The 22,821-nt window shown below is 41.7% G+C and overlaps 2 protein-coding genes across 5 annotated transcripts in view; one reads left to right on the forward strand and one right to left on the reverse strand.

The window, feature by feature from the left end:
- The window catches only part of dnajc17 (DnaJ (Hsp40) homolog, subfamily C, member 17), a 49,521-nt gene that overhangs the window by 18,279 nt on the left and 8,421 nt on the right, over positions 1 to 22,821 (forward strand). For all 4 annotated transcript variants that reach the window (XR_001964930.1, XR_001964928.1, XR_001964929.2 and 1 more), the window contains exon 10: positions 221 to 352. Coding sequence is in view for 1 of the 4 variants with exons in the window: in XM_018727650.1 (XP_018583166.1) it covers positions 221 to 352 (132 nt within the window). In the remaining 3 variants the exon portion in view is untranslated. The remainder of the gene's footprint in view (positions 1 to 220; positions 353 to 22,821) is intronic.
- On the reverse strand, positions 6,722 to 10,265 carry LOC108919577 (cdc42 effector protein 2). Its single transcript, XM_018727651.2, has 2 exons — positions 9,744 to 10,265; positions 6,722 to 8,022 (listed from the first exon to the last, which is right to left on the reverse strand). Exon 2 carries the CDS (start codon positions 7,919 to 7,921, stop codon positions 7,337 to 7,339), a length of 585 nt encoding a protein of 194 aa, XP_018583167.1. The 5' UTR covers positions 7,922 to 8,022; positions 9,744 to 10,265; the 3' UTR covers positions 6,722 to 7,336.

The raw sequence follows: 22,821 nt of genomic DNA on the forward strand, positions 1-22,821 counted from the left end.
CAGCCTAGGACATCAACAGGCTGGCTGAATGCCCACCACACGTGTGCAGTCCAAGCATTGCCCTGCTGATCATTCAATATGTTCCTTCTGATTTTTCCTCTCACGTCCAGTGGTCCTTTAGTTGCCATGTTTATGCTTGTTATTAGAATAGACAAAGGCCGGTACTGCATCCGAAGGTTGGTTTTGTGCCTGTTGATGTGTCTGTCTATTTTTTCCCTAGGAACTGGCATATAGGAATGAAATGGGCCTGACAGGAAACCCGCTGAAGATTTCCTGGCTGGAGGGACGGCCGGAGGCTACAGCAACAGAATCGTACAGGCAGTCTGCGGATGGCTCTTTCAGGCCAGTCCAGGTGGGGTAACTGGTCAAGACTGGCCGCAATGCTTGTTCCAGATATTCGTGGGAATTGTTTTTGTTCGCTTTCTAGTGCAATATTAATATATTGCAGAGGACTAGCAATGAATTTCCCACAGACTTGGTTTCCAAGTCAAATAACATTTTCTGTGCCTTCCCTCATAGAGAAATATGTAAACTTTTGGGGTTTTATTTTTGTATCATTTCTCAAATATTGTCATAATCCTCACACTCTTTGTCTGGACATGGTGAGCATTTTTTTTGAATGGGCTTAAATTTGTTTGCATTGGAAAGGGTAATTTTATGCCCCCACACTCCTCCATTCCATGATCCTAGGCCCCCCCATCCACAATTATGTTTCAACAGGGACTTCAGCAGACTGGTTGACAACAGTGGACCATCTGCTGCCTTTGAGTCCAGCAGAGTGCTCTGACCCTCAATATGGAAACATGAATATTTATTGGAGAGGAGAGAGCTTCCATGAGGGGTGACCATTAATCCCATAGTCATTTGCCTGCACTCATTTTCTCTTTGTCTCTGTGTGTAACTCAGAGATGAGCCTGGTTGGGAGTGAAGTAGGGAATTCCTCAAAAAAAGCTTTCGTGCAGAGGCCCACATGGAAGAAACCACACGTGCAAGCGTTCCGGCGGTACTTGAGGAATGCTTTCCGAATGGGGGGGAGCAGCAGGAGGCGTATGCCGGGAATTGTGGGGTGTGGGGGATGCCTTTCCTGAGCACACACCCGTCCATAATTCACTTCATGTGGTTCCCTGCGAAGCCAAGGCCTCCCTGGTCTCTGCTGCAGTGTGGATGCTGTGGGCTTTGCCGGGCTGAACCAAGGACAGATCATGGTACCCACGACCTTCCCACCCACTCTGGGCCACCCTGCCTGCTCTGCCTAACTTGGGCCTTCAGGTTTTTCATGACTGTATGAAACTTCACAGCGCTCCGTACTATAGCTATGGTGCATGACACCCGTGTGTCTCTCCATCCTCGAATGATATAACCACATCACGCTGTAATATGCCTGGTTTCCAGTATGAAATATCTTTAGGCATGGCTTTATTCCCTTGTCAGAAATAGCACTGGTTTATCTGTGGGATTAGTCACTGTAATTACATTTTCATCTCATATTGTCATGCCAAATGATCTCGTCAGAGAGAATCTGGATGCGACATGCCTCACCTGTTTTCAAATGGATGGTAGGATACACTCTTATATCAAGTTCATTTTTTGTATTAGTCTTGCGTGAGAGAGCCTTGCACTGAGCAAGCCCTCTCATGACAGAGTGCATGAGCTCCCCTGGAGTCATCTGGAGGAACCATAGGGATTGCTGAGTTTTAGGGCTCTTCTTCATGCAGGAATTTGAATGTTGAAGCTCAAAGCTGCCCATTCCACCCCCAAACTGATTTCAGTGATGTAGTGCTAGTATGCTACGTTATGTCTGAGAGAGAATTACATACAAACAATGTCAAATCAATATGCTTGTGTTTAGTAAGAGACTCCCCCGCCCCCCCCTCCCGGGATAGACTGAGGACTGTTTTATTTGTCATGGGCTACTGCAACAGCGTTCTTGCTGCCCTATTGCACATTGTGTGACTGAAACAGCTTTTCCAGCAGGTAATCCCTAGAGTCTGTGAAACAGTCCATGAAAACAAAATGATGGAGACAGTGAAGCAGGTTACCATGGAATCCTTCTTAATGTGATAATATTAATGGGGATATTGAGAATCAGGTGTAGTGAAAATACTGTTAATGACAATGAGAAATGGAGACTGGTTTAGAATTGAGGGTTTGCACTTCATAATTTTTCCAGTCTTCCTTGGTTCATGGCTGGCAACCCAATGTTTGCTTCAAAAATCCGTCCCTAAATTTAGTCTTCCAAGGACCACCAACCACATAATAACCCCTTTGAACAATGAGCTGTCTACAAATCAATAATGCATCCTGAATTTCACATTTACTTGCTCTCTGAATTATAGCTGAATTGTTTGGGAAAACATATTCTTATTAGGCATTCTTCAATGGTTGTTAAACACTACTGAAGTGTCAGACCTGTAACCTTGTCAAGTTGCCTAATGTGTATCAGATTTAGATTTTTGACAGTCTGCTTTGAGACCCCCTTCAAGTCTTGTATGTTTTTTTGCTTTTGCTATACAGTGCAAATTCATGAAAGAGAAGTTGCTGGAGTCAAGTGTGAGCGAAGAGCTAGTGTGCTACAAACATCTGTGTCCCACTCATGCTCTTTCTGGGAAGAGATAAGGGATGGCCAGTATCCAGACTCATTGGAAAGTTCATTAAGAGATTAAAGAAATGCATTACATCAGGAGGGGGGAAGAGAGTAACTGGAAAGATGCTATTTTGTGATGGCTATCGTTATTAATGTTTTTGCTTGGCTTGGCTAGAGAAAAGACAGGCAACAGTGGGTGGATGTGTGTGGTTGCAATACTGTTACAGCATCTATGAAATGTAGGGGTGGTGTGAGATCCCAGCAGGGGCCACTGGTTGACAAGGGGTGAGAAGGTCACATTCTTTAGGGCACATGAGCTACTCAGGGATGTGCAACAAGTAGCTGAGCAGGACAAGAAGTTGTTCAGTCCACAGCAATAATGTGACATGTGCGTGTGTTTGTATGATGTATTATTTGATAAGTGTTTCTGAATGGTTATGCAGTTGAACTTGCAGTCATAAAACTTCAGAGTTCGCTTCCCAGCACAGACTTTGACATCAGACTGAAGTGTTTCTTCAACTACGTTAACTAATAAAATAGTTTGCAAATTATGGTTGTAGTGTGAAAAAATATATGCAAAGTCAGCATAATGATATGGTCCAGCTCTTTAGACCAGTGTTCTCTGAGAACTGTCATTGTGGATATGACTCAGGTTGTGCTTTTCAAATGAAGGTGATCGTGGTGGTTGTGTTTCTCCATGTGTTCCTCTGTGTTCTGGGAAAGTGGTAGTAGATGTGACCACTGGTATCTGGCAGTGTTGCTGAGGTGGTGTTATTGGTTTTTGACTTATAAGGGCTGTATTTTCAGGTCAGGGTGCAATTAGTTGCCCCCTGGGAGCTACTGTTAATGAAAAATGTGTCACTGGCTTCTTTGTGCTGTTGCTGGCAGACATTCAGCAGGCAGGTCTGCAGTTGCAGTGTCCCAGCAGGTGATCTCATACACCCTTCTGCTATGATATTGTGGCATATATATCCCACATTCCCTCCCAGTGTCAAATGGCACATCATCTTAATGGGGAAATAAGGTGTGATGGGTGGCCCTACCACATGCATCTGGACCAGGTGAACTGTGAGTAGGCAAGAGCCACTGAAAGGGTGAAACAGTATGGAAAGGTCTGCTCTGTATGTGCTATGTAAGACAAAGTCATTAAATTTGGACAGATAGTAACAAATAGTACTTTACCACTATACTGGACAGATGTGACTTTTGCTTGTAGTCAAAACTTAATTTTGCAGCAGTGTTTAAGTCCCAGGGGACGTGGTGGCGCAGCAGGTTTGACTGGGTCCTGCTCTCTGGTGGGTCTGGGGTTCGAGTCCCGCTTGGGGTGCCTTGCGACGGACTTGTGTCCCGTCCTGGGTGTGTCCCTTCCCCCTCCAGCCTTGCGCCTTGTGTTGCTGGGTTAGGCTCCAGTTTGCCGTGACACCGCTTGGGACAAGCAGTTTCAGAGGTGTGTGTGTGTGTGTGTGTGTGTGTGTGTGTGTGTGTGTGTGTGTATGTATTTAAGTCCCTCTTGCTGCACAATAGTCTGGTCTCCATAAGAAACTGATGTTAAAAAGAGATTTCACCGTTATGACATGTTCTGCCTTTAAACTGCTGTTGGCCTTTTAGGATATCTATGTGAAAATGAAACAAGTGTTTTTATGAATTATTAGAGGTCAAATTCAGTTTATCCTAAAAGTGTGAGATCATGTGTGAGAAAAGAAATTTCTTATGAAATTAGACTGAGGTGTAAATGAATCTGGTACATTGCTAAGGCCCAAGAAACTCTGCCTTACCTGGGCAGCTGTGCAACTTTCACTTTTTCATAGAAATAGCTTCTGGCAAGTAATAGATTGAGTAGCTGCGGACAGTAATAGATTATGTTGGATTCTAATTTTTATCTCCTTTGCATATTTTGCTTGGAGCCTCAGTTGTCATGGTAGTTAATACATAAAAAGTTTTGTGTTAAATACACAAAAATCAAGCTGCCCGTTGGCCTGTCTGAGTCCTGCACGTTAAAATGGTCACTTGCTGTGAGGTGTTGTCGCTTTCACATCTTAAATGTTTACAAAGCTGGAGTTCGCTGTGATAATAATCAATGCCAGAATCTCCTGAGCGGTGTGAATTTTTTCCTTTCCTTATGTCCCATGTTTCCCAGTATTACATTTGAGCTTTTTGGAGCTTTACTGTGTGGAGCATATTGCCCTTAATGACAGTTCATATTTGTAGTAATTTCACAGTTCTACCCATTTGTATATTCTGTGTGCCTCGCAGTAAGTAACTGACCTCTGATGTCTGCAGGGTCACGGTGGCACAGCAGGTAGTGTTGTTGCCTTGCAATGTCTGGGCTATGTAATGTATGGGATGTAGGTTTGATCCCTGCTCAGTCTGTGGAGTTTCTTTATTCTCCATGTGTTCACGTGGGTTTATTCTGGGTGCTTCGGTTTCCTTACACAGCTCAAAGACATGGCAGGCAAGTTGTTGATTTTAAACAATGCTCATAGTGTGTGAATGTGTGAGTGTATGGGTCACATTGTTCTGTTGTGTGAATGGATGATACAGGTGAATGAGCAGATACATACTTGTAAGTATCTTAGTGTAATGTATCTATTATTTTCAGTCTCTTTGAACTAAGGCATCATGTAATAATAATAATTATTCCCTATCTATGAAAAGTTCTACAGGGGACAGTTTGAATGTTTTTTCTGTATGTTTGCCATGTAACAGAACAGGTATATTGGATATAGTCTAAGTGCTTAGAGTGGCTGTAATCTAGACAATAGCTTCGGTCGTTGAATTACAGACACGATTCTTTATTCATACTACCATCCAAAGCCTAGCTCTGTGGCTGCAACTTCCTGAATATTTTCAAGGTTTTTCAAGATGTTGAATGATTTAGAACCTCATTCTTTGTTTTTCTTCTTTAAATGTTCAGTTGACTCCGTCACACAGATTCCCTTATGCTCTCTTACTTAGAGCACTTGTCAGAAAATGCTTTGAAAGTTAAAACTAGAGGAAAAACAAGAAGAAATCAGGGATGGAACTGTGACAGACACAGATATGAATAGCTATGAACAACATGACACTTTGAAATCGTGCAGCAGCGTCACATTGAATTAAAACTGCACGGTGCAATGCCATGCGGGGGATGACAGATCCCTTCATTCTTCTTCCCATATTTGGATAATTCCATGGTGGCTCAGTGTGCTTTCCTTCAGACACCACCCAAGACACTGATCTCCCTGTGCTCTGTGGGGAATGGCTGTGCCCTGCTGAGCTTCTCAACTAAAAAAAAAGAGCTGACTGTTGGGTTCATCCCCATTCCAGTTCTGAACATTTCCTACTGCAGTAACATTGGGGCCTGGATAAGGGTGGGGAACAAATTCCTGTGTGACTCAAGGGTGGTCTAAGTAGATTCACTCAGGGGAGTGCAGAGTACCCCTCCAATGCAGAGTTGTTGGGCCCTAGGATGTTATAGTGGCAATATTTCAGATATCACTAAAGCCAACATGTTTCTTCTGAGAAATTCTGTAACACCCCCACTCCTAAAGCTCTTGAATTGCACAAAATGCATTTCAGATTTTTGGAGTTGCCAAGGTGTACAAGTCAAATGTAAAATAGTGGTTGTGGGTGTCATTTAGCATATTGCTTGGCAGAGAAACAGAGCATTTCCCAATAATAGGTTTTCCTTAATTCAGTGTGAACAGAGAAGATTTTTTTGAACCTCTAATTCTTTATGTGGTACTGATCCTTTCTGTTACTGTGTGGAAATTATGACACACTATTAGGAGGTTGCATAAAGTTACTGTTCTTGTCAGGTTGCTTATTGTGCTACAAGGGTATAACTATTTTCTTCTATATGAGATCAATGCATGCAGAATACCTGCTGAGAACATTTCTAAATTTCTAACTTAATTTTTCAGTAATTTTTTTTTTTCATAAAGGCCAGTTGAAAAGGGGAGCTTTTGTTATCTTTAAAAAGCTTTGATTTCTGGGATGCATTTATCATAAAACTTTTGTGTTCTTCAGGGCTCACTTTAGTGTTGGTATTGTTTTCATTAACAGCTTGGTAAATTATTAAGTAGCTTCTGCTATACTCTGTCCTTAAAAGTAAAATCACAAGCATTTTGTAAATTCTGTACCTTTATTGATGCAGGACACAAAAAACCCCTTGGCTGTATCTGAAAATATAGCGCCTTTCTCTATAATACATGTACATGTGTTGGAAAAGAATACAGATGTTTCGATCCATTAACTTTGCAGCCTAAGGCTGAAATGTTAAGCTGAAGACAGCAATTTGCAAACATTTTTCAGACAGAATTCAAATCATTGAGGCAAATGTTTCTGATTGTTGATCTTAAGTTTGTGGAAGGAAGACTTTGGTTACAACAATAACAAGCAACAGTGCATAGATGTAATCAGTCCTGTCCACAGTATAGAAAACACAGGGCTTGTTGCATGGCGAGGACTATGTTCTTGATGGCTTTAACTCATAGCCTTTCTGCCAAACTCTGGCTGGAGTGTGAAGGAGGTGTTGACAGAGTGGACTCTGTGCAGTGCCACAAAGCAGGCAACAGTTCTCTTCCACAGGCCCACTGTCAGAAGATCACCTGATTTGTTCAGGGGCCTAGCATCTGGTTTGGAGTCTCCACTGGTTCACTTGGCAAAGAATGAGTTCCACTGTCCTAACTCATTTTGGCCTGAGTTAGAGTATCAGGGCAAAGAAAAAGCAATAGTCACTGCCTGCAGCCAGCAAGCATGTCCTACCAGGCTTTAGTGATGGAGCCTTTCCATCACCTGCAGGACATCATCCAGGATTGAGGGACCCAGGTCCAGGTCTAAGGAGAATGTGGAGTCATCCTGATTCTGTGTGACTTCGACTAAATCTGGCCGGGTTGAATCGGTGTCTTCGATTGAGCTGAGGCTGTCCTGTCTCATGCTGATCTCAGCTACAGCCTCTTCTGAGTGTAGCTCCTCCCCCTCCTCACTATCCAGCAGGGGCAAGGAGTTGCACTTCTTGCGCCTCACAGTGGAGTGGTCCTTGACGGTCCAGTCAGGGCTACCTCCAGCATCTTCCTCAGCCACGTTGAGTCGGGGTGGCTTGGGTGGCGGGGCACAGGCCAGAATAAGGTTCTGCTCACTTTGAGAGCTGTGCAGGAGCAAATTGTGGCCCCTCTTCAGGAATGCGAGGTCCCCAAAACTGTCGCGGTGACTACGACTGCTGACATGTGACAGGTGACGGAAATCGCCCAGTGGCAGACTGATCGTGTTGACAGTCAACGGCTCCCTCCGCCTCTGTGGGGCTCCAGGCCAGCGACCCGATAGTACCTTTCGGTGGATGACAGGCCTCAGGGGCATCTTGCTGGAGTTCCTGTCCAAATGCAGCCAAGATAATGTAGTATACAGCTCTTCTGGGAGTGACTAGAGGTGTTCAACCAACCTGCCTGACAACAGTGGTTCTGGGAATGCAAGAAAAAGGGAAAACAGAAATCAGTCACAACTGCTGTTTTCTCGGAATAGTGTTAGAGAAAATGCTTGTGTTCAGCAGTGCATGGAGAATGTCAGTGGGATTTATTTTATGCTTGAGCTTTTTCACCAGCTCCAGGTGCAGTGCAGCACTTTGGCCAAAAGCTTTCTGGGAACATGCAGCCGTTTAATGAGTGCACCTGTTCTCCTGATGCTGCAAGCTAGCAGTGTTAAATCATCGTTTGGACTGGAGGCGATCTTTGACACATGTTTTGAACTGTCAGTAAGACATGAAGAACAACAGGGTCATCTCAGCTGTTAAACTGTTAACCTATTGCGTATCCATTATGTATACATCAGTGAATGAGGTGTTTTTGTTGTATCATTCTCCATGAATTTTTATAGTTTAAATGGGTATTTAGTAAAAGGGAAATGTGTTGATGAGACTTACAGTAACTATCAGGCTTCTCAATGATGTCAGATTGTGTTGGAATAGTGGTTTGTTTTGCTGGCCTAACTACTGATGAAATGTTGCAAACACCTTCATTTGGCCAGTTTCTGGTAAAGCATGGCAGATAAATTTGGTGAAAAAAGGAAGAAAAGAACTAGAAATAGTATCACTTGTTTCTGTTACCAAGTATTGAAATTATTAGTATATCCCTGTCATGGTTTACACTTTCTTGAAATGTTCCTCCTTCCTTCTACTTTAACTTTGTTTTCCCACCAAAGGTTATCTGGGTTTTCTTTTTGAATCTGGCTCAATCTGGGTGAAGTTTGCATGTTTTCTCTGTGATTCTGTGGGTTTTCCTCTGACTTTCCGTGATCCAGAGATGCATTTCCGGTGCATTGTTAAATCTAAATTGCACCTAATGTGTTTCTATGTGTGAGGTCCCTTTGATAGACTGTCTTATTCAGGCTTCACCTCCTCTTAAGCCCTATGCTTCCTCTAATAGTACGAGAATACAGCGTCTTGAATTGGTTCAGCAGGTACAAGAAAATCGATGGAAGGGTTCAGTTTATAGCTCTCATTCAAGCCTGAGTTAGTTTCTTGTACTGTTTAAACCAAACCAACCAGTCAGTTTGTGCTCACCAGTACTGTATATTATTTTGTTGAAGTGCAGAATTGTTAATTTGTTTCCTTACAGTTCTTCATTTACATACTAAGAGTTCAAATTATTATACTGAGTAACTTGCAATAGAGCTTATTTTTACTGGCTTAATTAATTAGTACAACAGCAGGTCTTTTTGGAAAAATAAATTTTAATGACTATTTCACCGCCTTTCCTACATTAAACTTGCGTTCGTGACTTGAAGCACTCACTTGTAAAAACCCAGCGTACCGCAGAGAACATGTTTCACCAAGCTATAAACATTTTATCGCCACTTCTTTGGCAGCGGGTGGCTGGACAGTGTGGAAGCAGCAGCATTCTTTTAAAAACATGTAACTCTGAAAACGAGGAGTGGCCTCTTACTTCCATTTCACTATGAGGAGAGTTCTTTGAGAAATTGCTTTTTGCACAGATAGCCCCCAAATGGTCCTTTGTCATTTTCTGCTGTGGATAGCTTCCACTGAGAGCAGCTTTTGAATGTGTACCTGCCTGATGCTTCGGCTAACTTGTCAAAGATAGACGTGTGTATAAAAGGATCATATTCAGTTTGAATAAGATTCCCATACTGTGTAATTAGACATAAATAAGCACTAAAAACGGCTTACCTGTGTGAGTGTGGCACCGCTCTGGGTTCGTCCCCTACAGCTGCAAGCTAGTCTGTCAAGAGGGCAGGTTCAGGCTGATATCTGTCGGCGCTGGCAGCTTCTTTCCTCACTTGATGGGGCTTGTCCACCAGATGGATGTGAAAGCAAAACTGTCACTGCTCCATAACTGTGGCTACCCACCTTTTAGAATCATCGGCGGTATTATCGTCTCTCACCGGTGCCTGGCAGTAATGGCGTTGTGCCTGGCAAGTCAAGTAGCCACCACCCCTGCTTAACAACCTTTTACATTTGTCAAAATCTGGGTCCTCCTGCTTTTCAAATGTCAGTCATGTGTCCCACCCAGCATTCAAAGCGCGTCTGCGTGTGGTGTTTGTGAATGGAAGTATGTTTGCACTCGCACAGACTGTCCAAAGTACAGGTGACGGCCGAGGGATCAGGTGGAATAATTTCTTTCACCTCTCCCTCTCTCACTCTAAATTTAAGCGAGGCGGGGCAGGTGGGGACTTCTCTTAGACAATGACATCACAGCATCATGACGAGCACGGATGGGACATGGTGTCTGATTCCTGATATTCCTGACAAGTCGTGTGGAATACCTGTTGCCCTTGACACTCAGTTGTCACGTGTGTCTTGCCTGTCACAAGGTATGGTCACCTTTGATCTGGGGCTCGCTGATTCACCATTTTGCGCCAAGGGCAACATCAGACATAATCAACAGATTCCATTCATAAACTCACCAGGCTTTTAGCTGTCTGAAGTAAGGAGTGGGTGTGTGGTGAGGGCTCAGTGAAGGTTAAACGTTTACTAATCTCTGTGTCATTGTCTGCTTGAAGTATACTTCCTGTGTGCTGTTTCGCTGGTTTTGCTTACAAGCCCCCAAGCCAAAACTCCACGTTCTCACACTGTGGAATGAGCACAGTGCTGGTTGTGTATTGCTGCACAGTGTTGCGTAAACCGACCTGTCTGTGCAGGCACACAAAATAACAACAGAATCTTGTCTCTGGTGATCCTATTCTCAGGCCTCACATTTCAGGTGTGTACCATGTTCATAGATCCTATACTGTGCGCATGTTCCAGTTTCTTCAGGTTTAGACCTCCAAGCTGTAACTACAGTGAATTGGGGAATCTGAGTACAGTACTGTGTATTTGTTTTTTGGTACTTTGTTAAATTTAAAGTGTGTTGTTTTAATGCTTATTAGAAATTAATTTCCTCTCTTTTATACCTTCAAGCTTACTCATTTGATTAAACCAGGGAAAAGTATAGTATTTATGCTGCATATTTATTTAACAAGAGTCCATCAACCACATTTCACTCAGTTGCTTGGCATAACTCCTAATTACCTGGAAGTAAAAAAGTTCCTGGCATCCAGAGGTGTGTATAGCTGCATGTGGGATTTATGTCCATTGTTCCGTGTCCATGGTTTGTATTGAGCTGCTTTTGTCATCTGCAGTCATAGTCTGGTCCTACTTGAGCTGCGGTGCTTCCAATGTGTCCAAGCCTGGAAGACATCCTCCTGAAGACTTCCAGATGTGAGCCTGCAAGGGCAGCAGTGTTTTTCTTCTCCCCCCAACACTCACCCCCCGTCTGGTCTGTGGCAGACCCCTAGTTTGGTTTATGCTTCTGTGCTGTTGGCCAACCAGACAGGGACTGTGCACATCCGCAGTCTGCTACCACATGCCCTGTCAATGTTTCTCTATGAACCACTCTTCTCTCCCACAGGAAGTGGTAAGGGGAGCCCAGAAACTGTCGGGAGCGCAGTGCTGAAACATAGCTCCTTGTGGATATACACTGTCTTCTTCCAGTCCAGTATGATTCCATCAACACCCCAGGAAGGGATTTCCAATGACTGGAAAAATTTTGGCTCTTCTCTGTCTTTGTTGAGGGGGGGGGAAAAAAAAAGAATTGGTGTACATGATTACAAATGAGGGCTACAGCATCTGTAGAACTGAACCGAATGTTGAAAGATCTTGAGTTTCCTCCCTGTGGACAAAACTGCTGAATTTTTTTTCTGTGTGACTTGAACTTACAGCTTCAGGACAGTCAGGTAACCAACTTTCTAGTCCTCTTCTACTCAAAACACTGGCAACCATCTCAACCTTGTCTTTTCCAGACAGGCCTTGTGGTTTTGCAGTCCTCTCTGTTACATTTATTCATTCATTTAGCTGACACTTTCCTCAAAGGTGGTTTAAAATATTAACTTACCTGTATTTTATTATTTACCCATTTACATAGCAGGGTAACTTTTACTGGAGCTATTCAGGGTAAGTGCCTTGCTCAAGGATACTAAAGCAATAGGTGGGATTTGACCCTGTGACCTTCAAGTTCAAAGGTGGTAGCTGCCTGCTAAACTACTCTGTTTCATGTTTCTGATCATTTTTTTTAAATCTTCTTCCACCCTTCCATTACCACTTATACTCCACCTTCTACACCCTCTGTCACATCTTGCTTTAATTTAGACTCCTACCTGGCTTCTTCACTCTCCTCTGCCATCCTAACCACCCTCCCATCAGCAGCAAAATTCTCAGCTTTGTCCAGAAATAATGTGACCAATGTCATTCTTTCAGCTCTCTCCTCCTTACTTGAGTCTGTTCTCTAACTTTCAGACAAGCATAACTCACCTCCAGCCCATGCTATTGGATACATTTCATGCAAACAAAACCAAACTCCATGTTACTCAATGGAAATGGTGGAAATCTAAAAATGTCAGACTTTACAGCTTACTGTGGGTATAGAAAGTCACTACCCCTTCCAAAATATTCACATTTTGTAACCCTAAAGCCTAAAAAGAGGACAGAAACAGCCTTTTTAAAGTTTTACTGTACCTTGAAACATTTAAGTGAAAAAAGAATGCAAAATGTTTGGTAGGAGGGGTAAAAAGTAGAATAACTGGGTTAGATAGGAGGATACCCCCCCTGACTTAATACTAGATGGAAGTACCTTTTTTGCTTTAATTACAGTCTTGCGTATATTTTGACACATCTGTACCAGCTTTAGTCATACTGAGGAAGGAGTATTTGCCCATTCCTCCTTATGCAATTGTTCAAGCTCATTCAAACTGTGTGGTGACTGCTGATGGCCTGCCTGCCCTCTTCAAGTTACTCCAAACTTCCACCATCAAAAATCTTTGAAGTTTCTGCTTCTCCCAGCACATTGAAGCCATAACCCGGTCCAGAAAATGCCTCTTGTGTAATATTCTAAGGATTCATTCATATCGTACACCTTCCTGTCTGTTCTTTTAGCCTGTGCCATCAAGCCCTTCCTGCTGATCCAGAATGTTGTGGCATGAGTTACAAAACTGTCCCAGTTTAGTTACGTCTACGGATCTGCACCCGAATGCTTACAAGAATTGCTCACTTCCTACACCCCTATACTATGCTCCTTCATCTCCTGCTTCTTGGTGGTCCTACTGATGAGAGGGCCAAAGTCTAAAATGTCTAGCTTCTTTTTAGTTTTTATGTGGTGGAAAGAAGCTCCTCCTTTTTCACTCACCTTTCCATCTTCCTTTTCAGCATTTGAAAAGGGTCTCAACAAGCATGTTTTTTTTGAACCCACTTCCCTCCCGATCTCCTGATTTAACAGTTCCACAAATTTATATCACCCCATCTGTTACAGTCACCTTGTATTTTCTGCCAGAAATAATTCTGTATTGATAATGCGGTAGAATGTATTATCAAAGTCAACTTTATTGTCATTCTGCCTATAGGTGACTTGCGCATATAGGGATGTGAAATTCTGTTTTTTCTTTCTCTTTTCTCTATATAATGTTCATGTTCAGAAATGATGGTGTCAGACAAAATTACTAACTTTGAAAATTGCATTTCTTCACCTAACACTTTTATTTGTTGGGGAAACACACTTCTGTTAATTCAGGATTGTGCATGGTTATAGAGAAAAGAATCTGCTAAAAGCAAAAATTTAAATGTTAAAATACATTGAGCATAATATCACAGCTTCTGTTTGTGACTATTAGTAATTTACTTTATAGTTTAGCAGATATGTTTTCCCTTGAAAAAATGAGGGGGCATTATTTTCTAAATTATGATTTTAGTTAATTAAATTGGAGGACATAACAAAAATCTGCTACTACCCTTTTACATCAGGATTGCCCACCACTGCTGTACAGTCAACATTAGTTGAGTTTTTGTCTTAACAAAAGTAAGTTTCTTTATGCTGAACTGTTAGTGCCACTAATATTGACATCTATAATCGGTCCAATATCTTTCCCCTTTTGTAACATCACCATCACCACAGCTAGATTCCTGAGGCTGGATGTAGCTGTTTGTTTCATCTTCATAACTGCTTTTCACATGGCATCACTCAGCAAAGGCAGGTACCTCCCAGTTCTCTGCATCTGTACCAGTACAGCTGAACTGAAACCAATCACTTGCACAAATAACATAAACTGCCTTATCAAAACATTCGCTCAAGGTCTGATGAATACAGGAACTCTAAAATTTCTGCTTTTCCTCCTCTTCTCCTCTTGGTGAGTGAGCCATTAGAAGCTAAGGTGTCACATCACTGTGTTATCAGATGGTGAAATGATCTGGTATCCATTGACAAAAGCCATTTGGCCAGAGGCACAAGTTGTAATCTTGTTTCAGTTCGTCCAGGTTCATTGCTTTGGCCTGGGCTTCTGTGTCAAAGATGTATTGTTCACTGGAGTCTGGACCCCCCTCTCTGGGCCATGCCTACTTTTGGGGTCTAGCTTGGTGCACTCTTTCCTGGAAACCAAGGATGCAACACAGTTCTTAATGCCGTTGTGCTTGTCAAAGTGTTTACAGACACCAGCGACTGTCCAGCTGTTTGAAATGCAGAGTGTGAGGTTGTTTATATTCATTTTGTGCTTTTGCTGTGTGCTCAGTTCTAACGATCTGCTGATTGCATGCACAGGATTTAGGTGAAGGTTACCTTGCATTGCACCATGTTGGTAAAGAACATCTGTTAGCTTTCTGCTGAAGGTGCACCATTCTGGCAGGTAAAAAGCAGACCCATCAGACTATTAGCAGCCCTACTGTTAATTCACATTAGTGCCTTGACTGATGAACAGCAAATATATTGAGTAAACAAGCTCAGTAAACTGAAGTGTTTCCAGTCCATTTTGGTGGCACCATGACACCCTCTATGTACCCTTCCTGAGAAATTGCCTGTCGGCAGTGGACAAGGTTTGGCTGTCTGCTGCTGGAAGAAGTAGCTAGTGCAGTGGCTTGAGCTTGGGTGTTCTTTATTTCCACAGAGCTAGTTTTAATGGGCAACTGAAGCCCAGATTGCCAGGGGAAACAGAGAGGCTCTCTGTTGCTCTTCAGCTTAAGAATCCAACCAGCCATTAAATCTGTCATAGTGGGGTTCTTTTTCCCTGGTTTATTTTAAAAACATTTTTTATTAATGATCTATGTGTGGTTTTGCTCCCCCCCCCCTTTTTTTTTTTTTTAACTGCATGAAAAATTTGAACTCTACTGTCCACAGAACAGAGAAACCAACTTCTCATTTTTAGGTTGACAAACTCACTTTTCATCAGGGTACAAAAAGTACTAAACCCCTTTGCTGAGAACAAAGTTTAGCATTTTGACTGGTTTTTGAGAAATTCCCAGTTTGTCATTTGGGATTATGACACTCTGGAAACAGTCATCGCTCCATGGTGTCTGTGCTGTGCTAGTTCTGTCCTGTGGCTCAGTTCCAACAGAAACTCACCCATCACAAGCACTCGAAGGGGCAGGACTTGTGGTTGCAATTCTTGAAAGTTGAAGCCTATGTAGGTGTGGTTGCATAACCATGAAGTTGCAGCATTACTTCACAGTTTGAGGCAGGATTAGTAGGAACACACAGAACATTTCTATTTATTCATTAGGCAGATGATTTTTTTCTAAAGCAATTTACAGCTCAGAGTTAACAAAAATGCATTCACAATAGGCAAAGAACTTTAGATGCAGACATGTAATGATCAGATCACAGGTATTTTGTCTCTTTAGATTACTACCTGTATAATGGAGTCTGATCAGAAAAAAGTTATTGTGATAGATGGTGTGAGGCAAATTTATAGAGCTGTTAGCAAATCAGGACAGAAGATGGTCCGAAAGAGATGTGTTATGAGACCCTTTTTAAATATTGAAAGGGATTTAGCAGTGTTGAGGGAGAACCTAGGGGCTTTCAATTTTGGACCTCTTGTGACTGGGACACAAGCAGCTAGGGGTGGAGGAGTATAATGCTCTTACTGGTATACAGAGAGCGGCCAGGTCTTGCAGGTTATGGGATGTTGATCCTTTGTCCATCTTGTAGGTCATAACCGGAGTCTTTAACGCGACAGAGGCAGCCACAGGAAGCCAATGGAACACAACAGCACACTATCATACTATAAGCATTCTGAATACCTGAATACTGTTCTTTATGAATAGTAAGTAGTTTGTAAGATTTTTTTAAGTTTGTCTGATTCTTGTGAGTATTGTGGTAGTAGCTAGCAGAGAAGGTAGACCCAGCTTTTCCCCAGTAATAGTCTCTAGCTCCTACTGCACGATCCCCAGCTGTTCTCCAGCCAGCCGACAGTTGTAATCCCTCCAGTATTTCCTGGGTCTACACCAGGGTCTCCTCCCAGTGGGCATACCTGATTCAGCTTCAGTGTTAGCTCACCAGGAGGCATTCTTGTGATATGCCCAAACCACCTCAGTTGACTCTTCTTGATCAGCAGAGTACTACTCTGGGACTTTCCTAGATCACCAAGCTCCTGACAGTGTCATGGAGAGTGAGCAAATTGACCCACCTTGGTGTGGTGGTGGGGTTTCTGTGTCCAAGTGAATCTCAGAGCTGTGTAGGTTTGATATTTGTGCTCTGGGTAGGTTCTTTCTTGGTGCACAGGCCTGTAAGACAAAGTCTAGACAGACAAGAGTGGTCCATGAAGACCACTTCAGATAGGCATAAAAAGAACTAAGTGTACCCTCTTTGGATTAGAGTTACTGGGACCTACTCTTGGAGCCAGGCTTGGAGTACCTGGTGGCTGGGCAACTCATGTAATCCAGTTGGGCTGCGCTCAGAATTGCAGTGTGGAGCCCTGTTGTAGGTGCACTGCTTCCTGGGAGAAGGGTGGGGTTAGGTGCAATTCCAGAAAACTAGGACACATGGTTGACATGGACTTTGGACCTGGACCCTGTAAGTGGAAACTATGAAATATATTTCTCCAAATTTCGTGTGAGATTGATATAGCATTTTTAACATTTATTTTTGCTCCAATTCCTCTACTTTAATTTTTGTATAATTTCTATCACATTCTTCCCTGTATAATGTACACAAGCATAGTATGACAGGAGCTTTCTACCAGCTCTGCTAGTTGTGTGATTGATGACTGTTTTACTAACATAATGATAGATTGGAAATGCTGTGATTGCAGTCTTGCAAAGTCTAAAATTAATTAAAAATTTGACATGTGTATTAGAGTACCTTTAATATGTTACATTTGTATTTAACAAATTTAGTCAAGATAAGACATTTATGTGACATGTCTGAATTAGTTGCACTGGGTAGTAAAGTGTCCTTTAAAGCTTTAGTAACTTAACATTCTACATATTTTCAGTGCAAATTCTCACATGTACTTATGTTTTCAGTCTTTATAAGTCACTTGTCTCTTTATTTAGGTTGTTTTGTGACCTTATATGTGCTTCACATGTGACTGAGTAGCAAACCAGAAAGAATTCCTATTTTGGACATATTCTAGGGAGTCATCTACCAGCAGTTTTTGCTCGTTACTGTCTTGCCATGAATAAAATGAGTTTTTTTTTTTTTTTTTTTTTTTTTTCCCCCCCCCATATTTATAGTACTTCTGTGGTATGTTGTGTTTTCTTATTTTTGTGGCAGACATAACAGGAAATCTTTTTGCCAAGACTGTCAGCACCAGAAATTCTGCTAGGAAGTTGCTGTTGGTCTTACTACTTTATTTTAAAGATTTGACCATAGATTTACTCTAGTTTGGATTGTATCTCAGTTGTTTTTGAAAGGTTGGTTGTTTTTTTTTGTTTGTGGATTTGTGTGTCTGCTGGAGCGTGCAAGTGTGCACGCAAATTTCAGGAAATATGAACGGTCTGGGAACATTTATGTCACCGTGGCTTGTGCCTGAATGATTTCTAGTTGCTAAATTAATATTTTGATTCCTTTGTGAAGGTATAAATTCACTGGCAGTTGTTTGGTAGATTAGATGTTTGTTTACAACATTCATTAAATGATGAGATAAAGAGCTATATGAAAACGAGGAATACAAGGGATTATCCCAGAAAACCTGTTTAGCAATTAAAGGTTGCAGCATAAAAATTTCCTTCCTTCCTTACTTCTCTCTACTCTTCCTTGCAGTGTAAGAAATTTTGAAAAGGCAACCAAAGTCATATGAATTATATTGAGCATCAGATGTTTCGGAAAGCTACCAGTTTGGGCCATGGTACTAAAATCCATTTCCTTGCCAGATGTGTCCGAATAAGCAGTCTATAATCAATCCACACTATAATCAAAATATTTACCACATCTAGTATAGAGGGTGAGATATCAGACTTTTCATTTAAGTTTTTTTCAGTAGTCAAATCAATGCCATTATTGTAAATATACCCTTATGGCATATTGTAGTAAGAAATATTCTGTGAATGAACTTGAAGTTTTCTTTCTGAATAGTAATTGTGGTGCAGACAAGGAAAACTTTGACACAGATAGAATGGTATTCATTGTCACCAAAACACAAGTCAAGGTTATGCTCCCATGTGTTCTTCTATGGATCATAAGAGCAAATATCAAGACTTTTTTAAAAGAGTGTATAATATAGAGAATATATCTGGAACTGGCTGCAGAGTTAAGCCATTTTCCCCATTTAGTTAAGTTTGACTAACCTGTTCTTTTTTTATAGACCTAAAATAAAATGTCACAATTGGAAGTATTTTTTTGAAATTGGTATTTGATATAACAAAGTTACTTTTAAGGTGGTCCACCATTTCATCTGTAATTAAATATGACATCAAATTTTTCACAGTTTTTATTAATTTGATTGTTTGCTTGCCTACCTATTTGTGTATCTTTACATGCACCCTGTGTGTATATATGTTTGATTTTATGCAAGCTTGGTCTTTTCTTACAATTAGTTTTCTGAATAGCACTGAGTCACAACAACATAGAGGCAGAAACAGTACACCAAGAAATTGCAAATACATCCACATACACAGAGCTAGTGCAGAAGGTCAAAAGGTGATTATGTTTTACAGATGTCGTTATGTAACGCAGTGTAATAAATTCCAGATGGTTGTCCAGATATTTAAAAAAAAATATTTGAATTGTCATGCAGATTAAAGGTTGGTCATTTTTTAATTTTTTTTTTAATCAAAGTTATTTGGTATGGATAATTTTAGAGATATAAAATACTGAGATTATGCTGATGTTTCCAGGAGGACTGTATCTTAGTAACCAAAGAGGCTCTCTGCAGAAAAGAATGAGCAGGAACAAAGTTCTGTGTATTGAGAACCTCAGTGGCTTTTGACCAAGTTTTGGAACTCAGTGTATTTTGGCTTCCCAATGAGGAAAGAAGTGTTGGCGGGCAGCTGATGACACAGACACAAGTGATGAGTGTGTCCAGTGCTTTATGGGTGCCTCTTTTGGTTGCCACAACCACTCAGAACTGACACACCACATAACCTTGTTGGTTTCAAACTAATTAATTGTGGCTGAAGATAAAGTAGATGGTAGAGGATGAAATACTGTCACTGGAGTTCTAACACAGCCCCACCTAAAATTCTCTCTCCTTCCTCTTGCATATAAATTTTGAGCACATCCAGCACAGCAACAAATGCAAGTGGTCCATCACACCAGCTAAATTGCACTTCCTCTTGTCATCAGGTGTTTTTATTTTGTGTTTATTTTTTTTTTCACCAAAGGCTGCCGTTGCTGGACTCGCCACAGCAATCATGAACTGGCTTAAAGCTTTCCTCTCAGTTCTCTTTACTCTTCATCCCAGCACAGCCTCCTTCTTGAACAAACTTGTAACTGGAGCCATCATGAGGAATAGAGGTGTAACCTACCTTATTGGCTACGTTCAGTGGGTCGATCTTCAAACAAGCATGGTGCTCCCAGTTGGATGACTCGGTTGAAGCTGCTCTAAATTATGTTCGCATAAGTAATAAGTATTCTGTCTGTGCTCTAAATTTTGGGATGTTCATTACTGTTCTGTGGGCAATTTGGTAGGCCTAGTTTTACCTGGTTGTCATGTTGGCCCATTCTTTGAGGTGTAGAGAATTGGAGCCATGGTGAAATAATTGTGGCTGTGAACAAAGGACAAAAATACAGCACAATCACAGCAGAAGCATATTGTACAATTCTTTGGGTACTTTAGGTTGCTACCCTGCCCACGCAAAACAGCCACATTGTGTATGAGCCAGGTGAATGGTACTGTATTTCTTTCTCAGGTGGATCAGGCTCTTGTCAACACAGTCCTGTCATAGTGCCAGTACATCAGACTACATCAGCTGCCAACATGATGCAATTTTGAGGCTAAGTTCTGTGATTAAAACTTGATTTGATGTTGTGGACTAAACTATTTTAAGGGAAGATGCATGACTTTATGCTATTTTATGGGATAAAGGATGAGCCTGAAGAGTTGTGAAATGCATTATAAAAAGAAAAAGAGAGATTGCAATGCTTGTTTAAGTAGTTCTTTTTTGTTCTAGACTTATTTTACCAAGATTGTACTAAAAACTTTAAGTAGCTTTTTAAATAAATTAAAAGATTCTTGACTGCAGTATTTAATGAAATGGGTCCAGCATTGTTCATACAACAAAGATGGACCAAGTTACTTAAGTACCTGCACTTTATCCAGTGTCTGTCCGCTTTAGCTGGATGCCTCCTTGGTTTAAAAATAAATAATTTTAAAAATGTGTTGTTTTTCCTAGTTTAATTCAGCTTAATTTTGGTTCTGGCCCTTATACTTGGCTGTTCAAATGTTTATTTGAGCAGTGCCTATGCTTGGGCTTGCACGTATCAGACTTCTAATGATTTCTAAATAAGTGTTTGGCCCTCATAAATCACTCCCTTCATGTTCTGTTGACACAAATGGTGGAGAAACAGCCCCTGATCGAATTCACCTGTAAGAGAAAAAAGCATGCCGTTCTGCAGCTTCCTGTTTGTAAGGGGCTTCTGTCTGTCAGCATCAACAGGTCATACAGTGACAGCTGCCCTTGATCACTGGCCATGGGCGCAGAGTTTGTGGCATGGTGCTGACCAGACATGGTTGAAGAGCTTAACAGTTCTCAACCTACTTGTCTTTGGTGGACCTTTATAAGGAGCTACTTGCCCCTTGTTCTTTTATAGCTTGTTGGATTGGTGGTGGGTTTATTAAGCCTGTGTTTTTATCCTTTATAAATTATAAATCAGTTCACCCACTCTTTTTATTTAGCTTTCTTCCAGAGAAATCCACTCTTTGAGGCACAGTGAAATTTGATGTCTCCTTTTTATTTTGGCTCGATTTTAAATGGAGAGACCTGTAATGTTGGCTTGGAGATGTGGTCATGTTTCTTAGATCAGTCCAGCTTATTCTGGTCTGAGCCTTTGTTTAAGCAATGGTGTTTATTGAGTTAGCACACAGACAGCCTCTGAGCTATATTATGAGGGAGTGTTGGCTGATGGTTCCCAGGCCAAATGGACTGAGACAAGGGCCGGGTGAGGTGAGCTGGAATAGTGTTTCTTAAAGAAGTCTTTATTAATGGAAATTCAGACAGACGAGCAGTATCTTCACTCCAGACTGGATCGGGACCTTAGCGATGAGTTACCCCGTGGATTATTGGGCAAAAGGGAGTCTGTTTCACTCTGCCTCTGTAGTGTTGTGGGAGACCGTGTCATGTATTAAGGGACATTAACACAGATTGCTAAAATGTTAGCTGGTGGTGGAAGGAATCACCAAAACAGTGCAGCCTGTCCATTTTCTGGAAAAAAATTATTGTATTCCCAAGATGCGGGATTCCAGAGATTTGGCTTGAGCCCACATACTGTGATCTCAGAGTCAGGATGTTTCTCTACCTGTGGAGTCTGATTGATGTTCAACAGACATATGAGTATGAATGTGATTCACCCTGGAATGATGTCAGAAGAGGTGGGGCAGATGGGCCCCTGGGGCTCTGGCTGGAGACAGGTGTGTTAGCATTCTATAAAGGCAGGTGGTAAAGTGTCACGTCATCCATGTGCCTTTCTCTTTAGATCAGCAGTCAGTTCTGGTATTTCTATTCTGTGGCTTCCACTGCCCCTGATTTCTTTTCTCAAAAACTTCTAGTTGCACAGTATACAACAAACAGGCCATATGTCTAGCTATGTACAGATGTTCCCCATTTTACGATGGGGTTACGTTCCGCGAAACCCATCGTAAGTCGAAAATGCATTTAGTACATGTAACATATGCCTCTGCGTGACAGACTGGGAGATGCGGATCGCTGCCTCTGCCCAGCACTGCGAGAGAGTATCACACCGCATATTGCTTGCTCAGGAAAAAATCTAATTTCAAAATTCAAAGTATGTTTTCTACCCGATGTCTATTGCCAGCTCGCCATCGTAAAGCTGAAAAAATTGTAAGTCGAACCATTGTAAATCAGGGACCACCTGTACGGTTACTCACCTTGAGGTTCTGTAGTGAGACATCCCTAATGTAGAACTGCGCAGCTTTCAAAAGTACTGGGATGTCAAAGTCACTCCATGATTGGCTGATGTAATTGATATAACCAATTTGCCAACCTTAATTGGTGAAATTATTAAAAAAATTTTTTCCTCGGATATATTGACACAGTATACAGTTTGGTTTTAGTAACATCTGTTTATTCACCTGTATTGGTGTATGGGTTTGAAGGTAAAAGCACACACTAGCTCTTTATAGGTTGATCGAGGTAAAATCCCCTGCTAGAGAATATTCATTGTCTGCTGGCCTGTTCTAGGCACCTGTTGTTAGCCCTCTTTTGGCACACCATTAGGGTGTTATTGTAAATATATCCACAAGGGTGGATGCCGGTTCTCTGCTTTTTTGGCTCGGGCTGTTTGAAAGCACTTCTGAAGGTCACCAGTAGAGGTCAGGCAGGACATGTTGGCAAT

This window comes from Scleropages formosus, chromosome 15 (assembly GCF_900964775.1).
Source record: "Scleropages formosus chromosome 15, fSclFor1.1, whole genome shotgun sequence".
Classification (NCBI taxonomy): domain Eukaryota; kingdom Metazoa; phylum Chordata; class Actinopteri; order Osteoglossiformes; family Osteoglossidae; genus Scleropages; species Scleropages formosus.

What these genes read in the sequence shown, in the direction of transcription:
- LOC108919577 (XM_018727651.2), bottom strand. Translation starts at nt 7,921, where the DNA reads ATGCCCCTGAGGCCTGTCATCCACCGAAAGGTACTATCGGGTCGCTGG.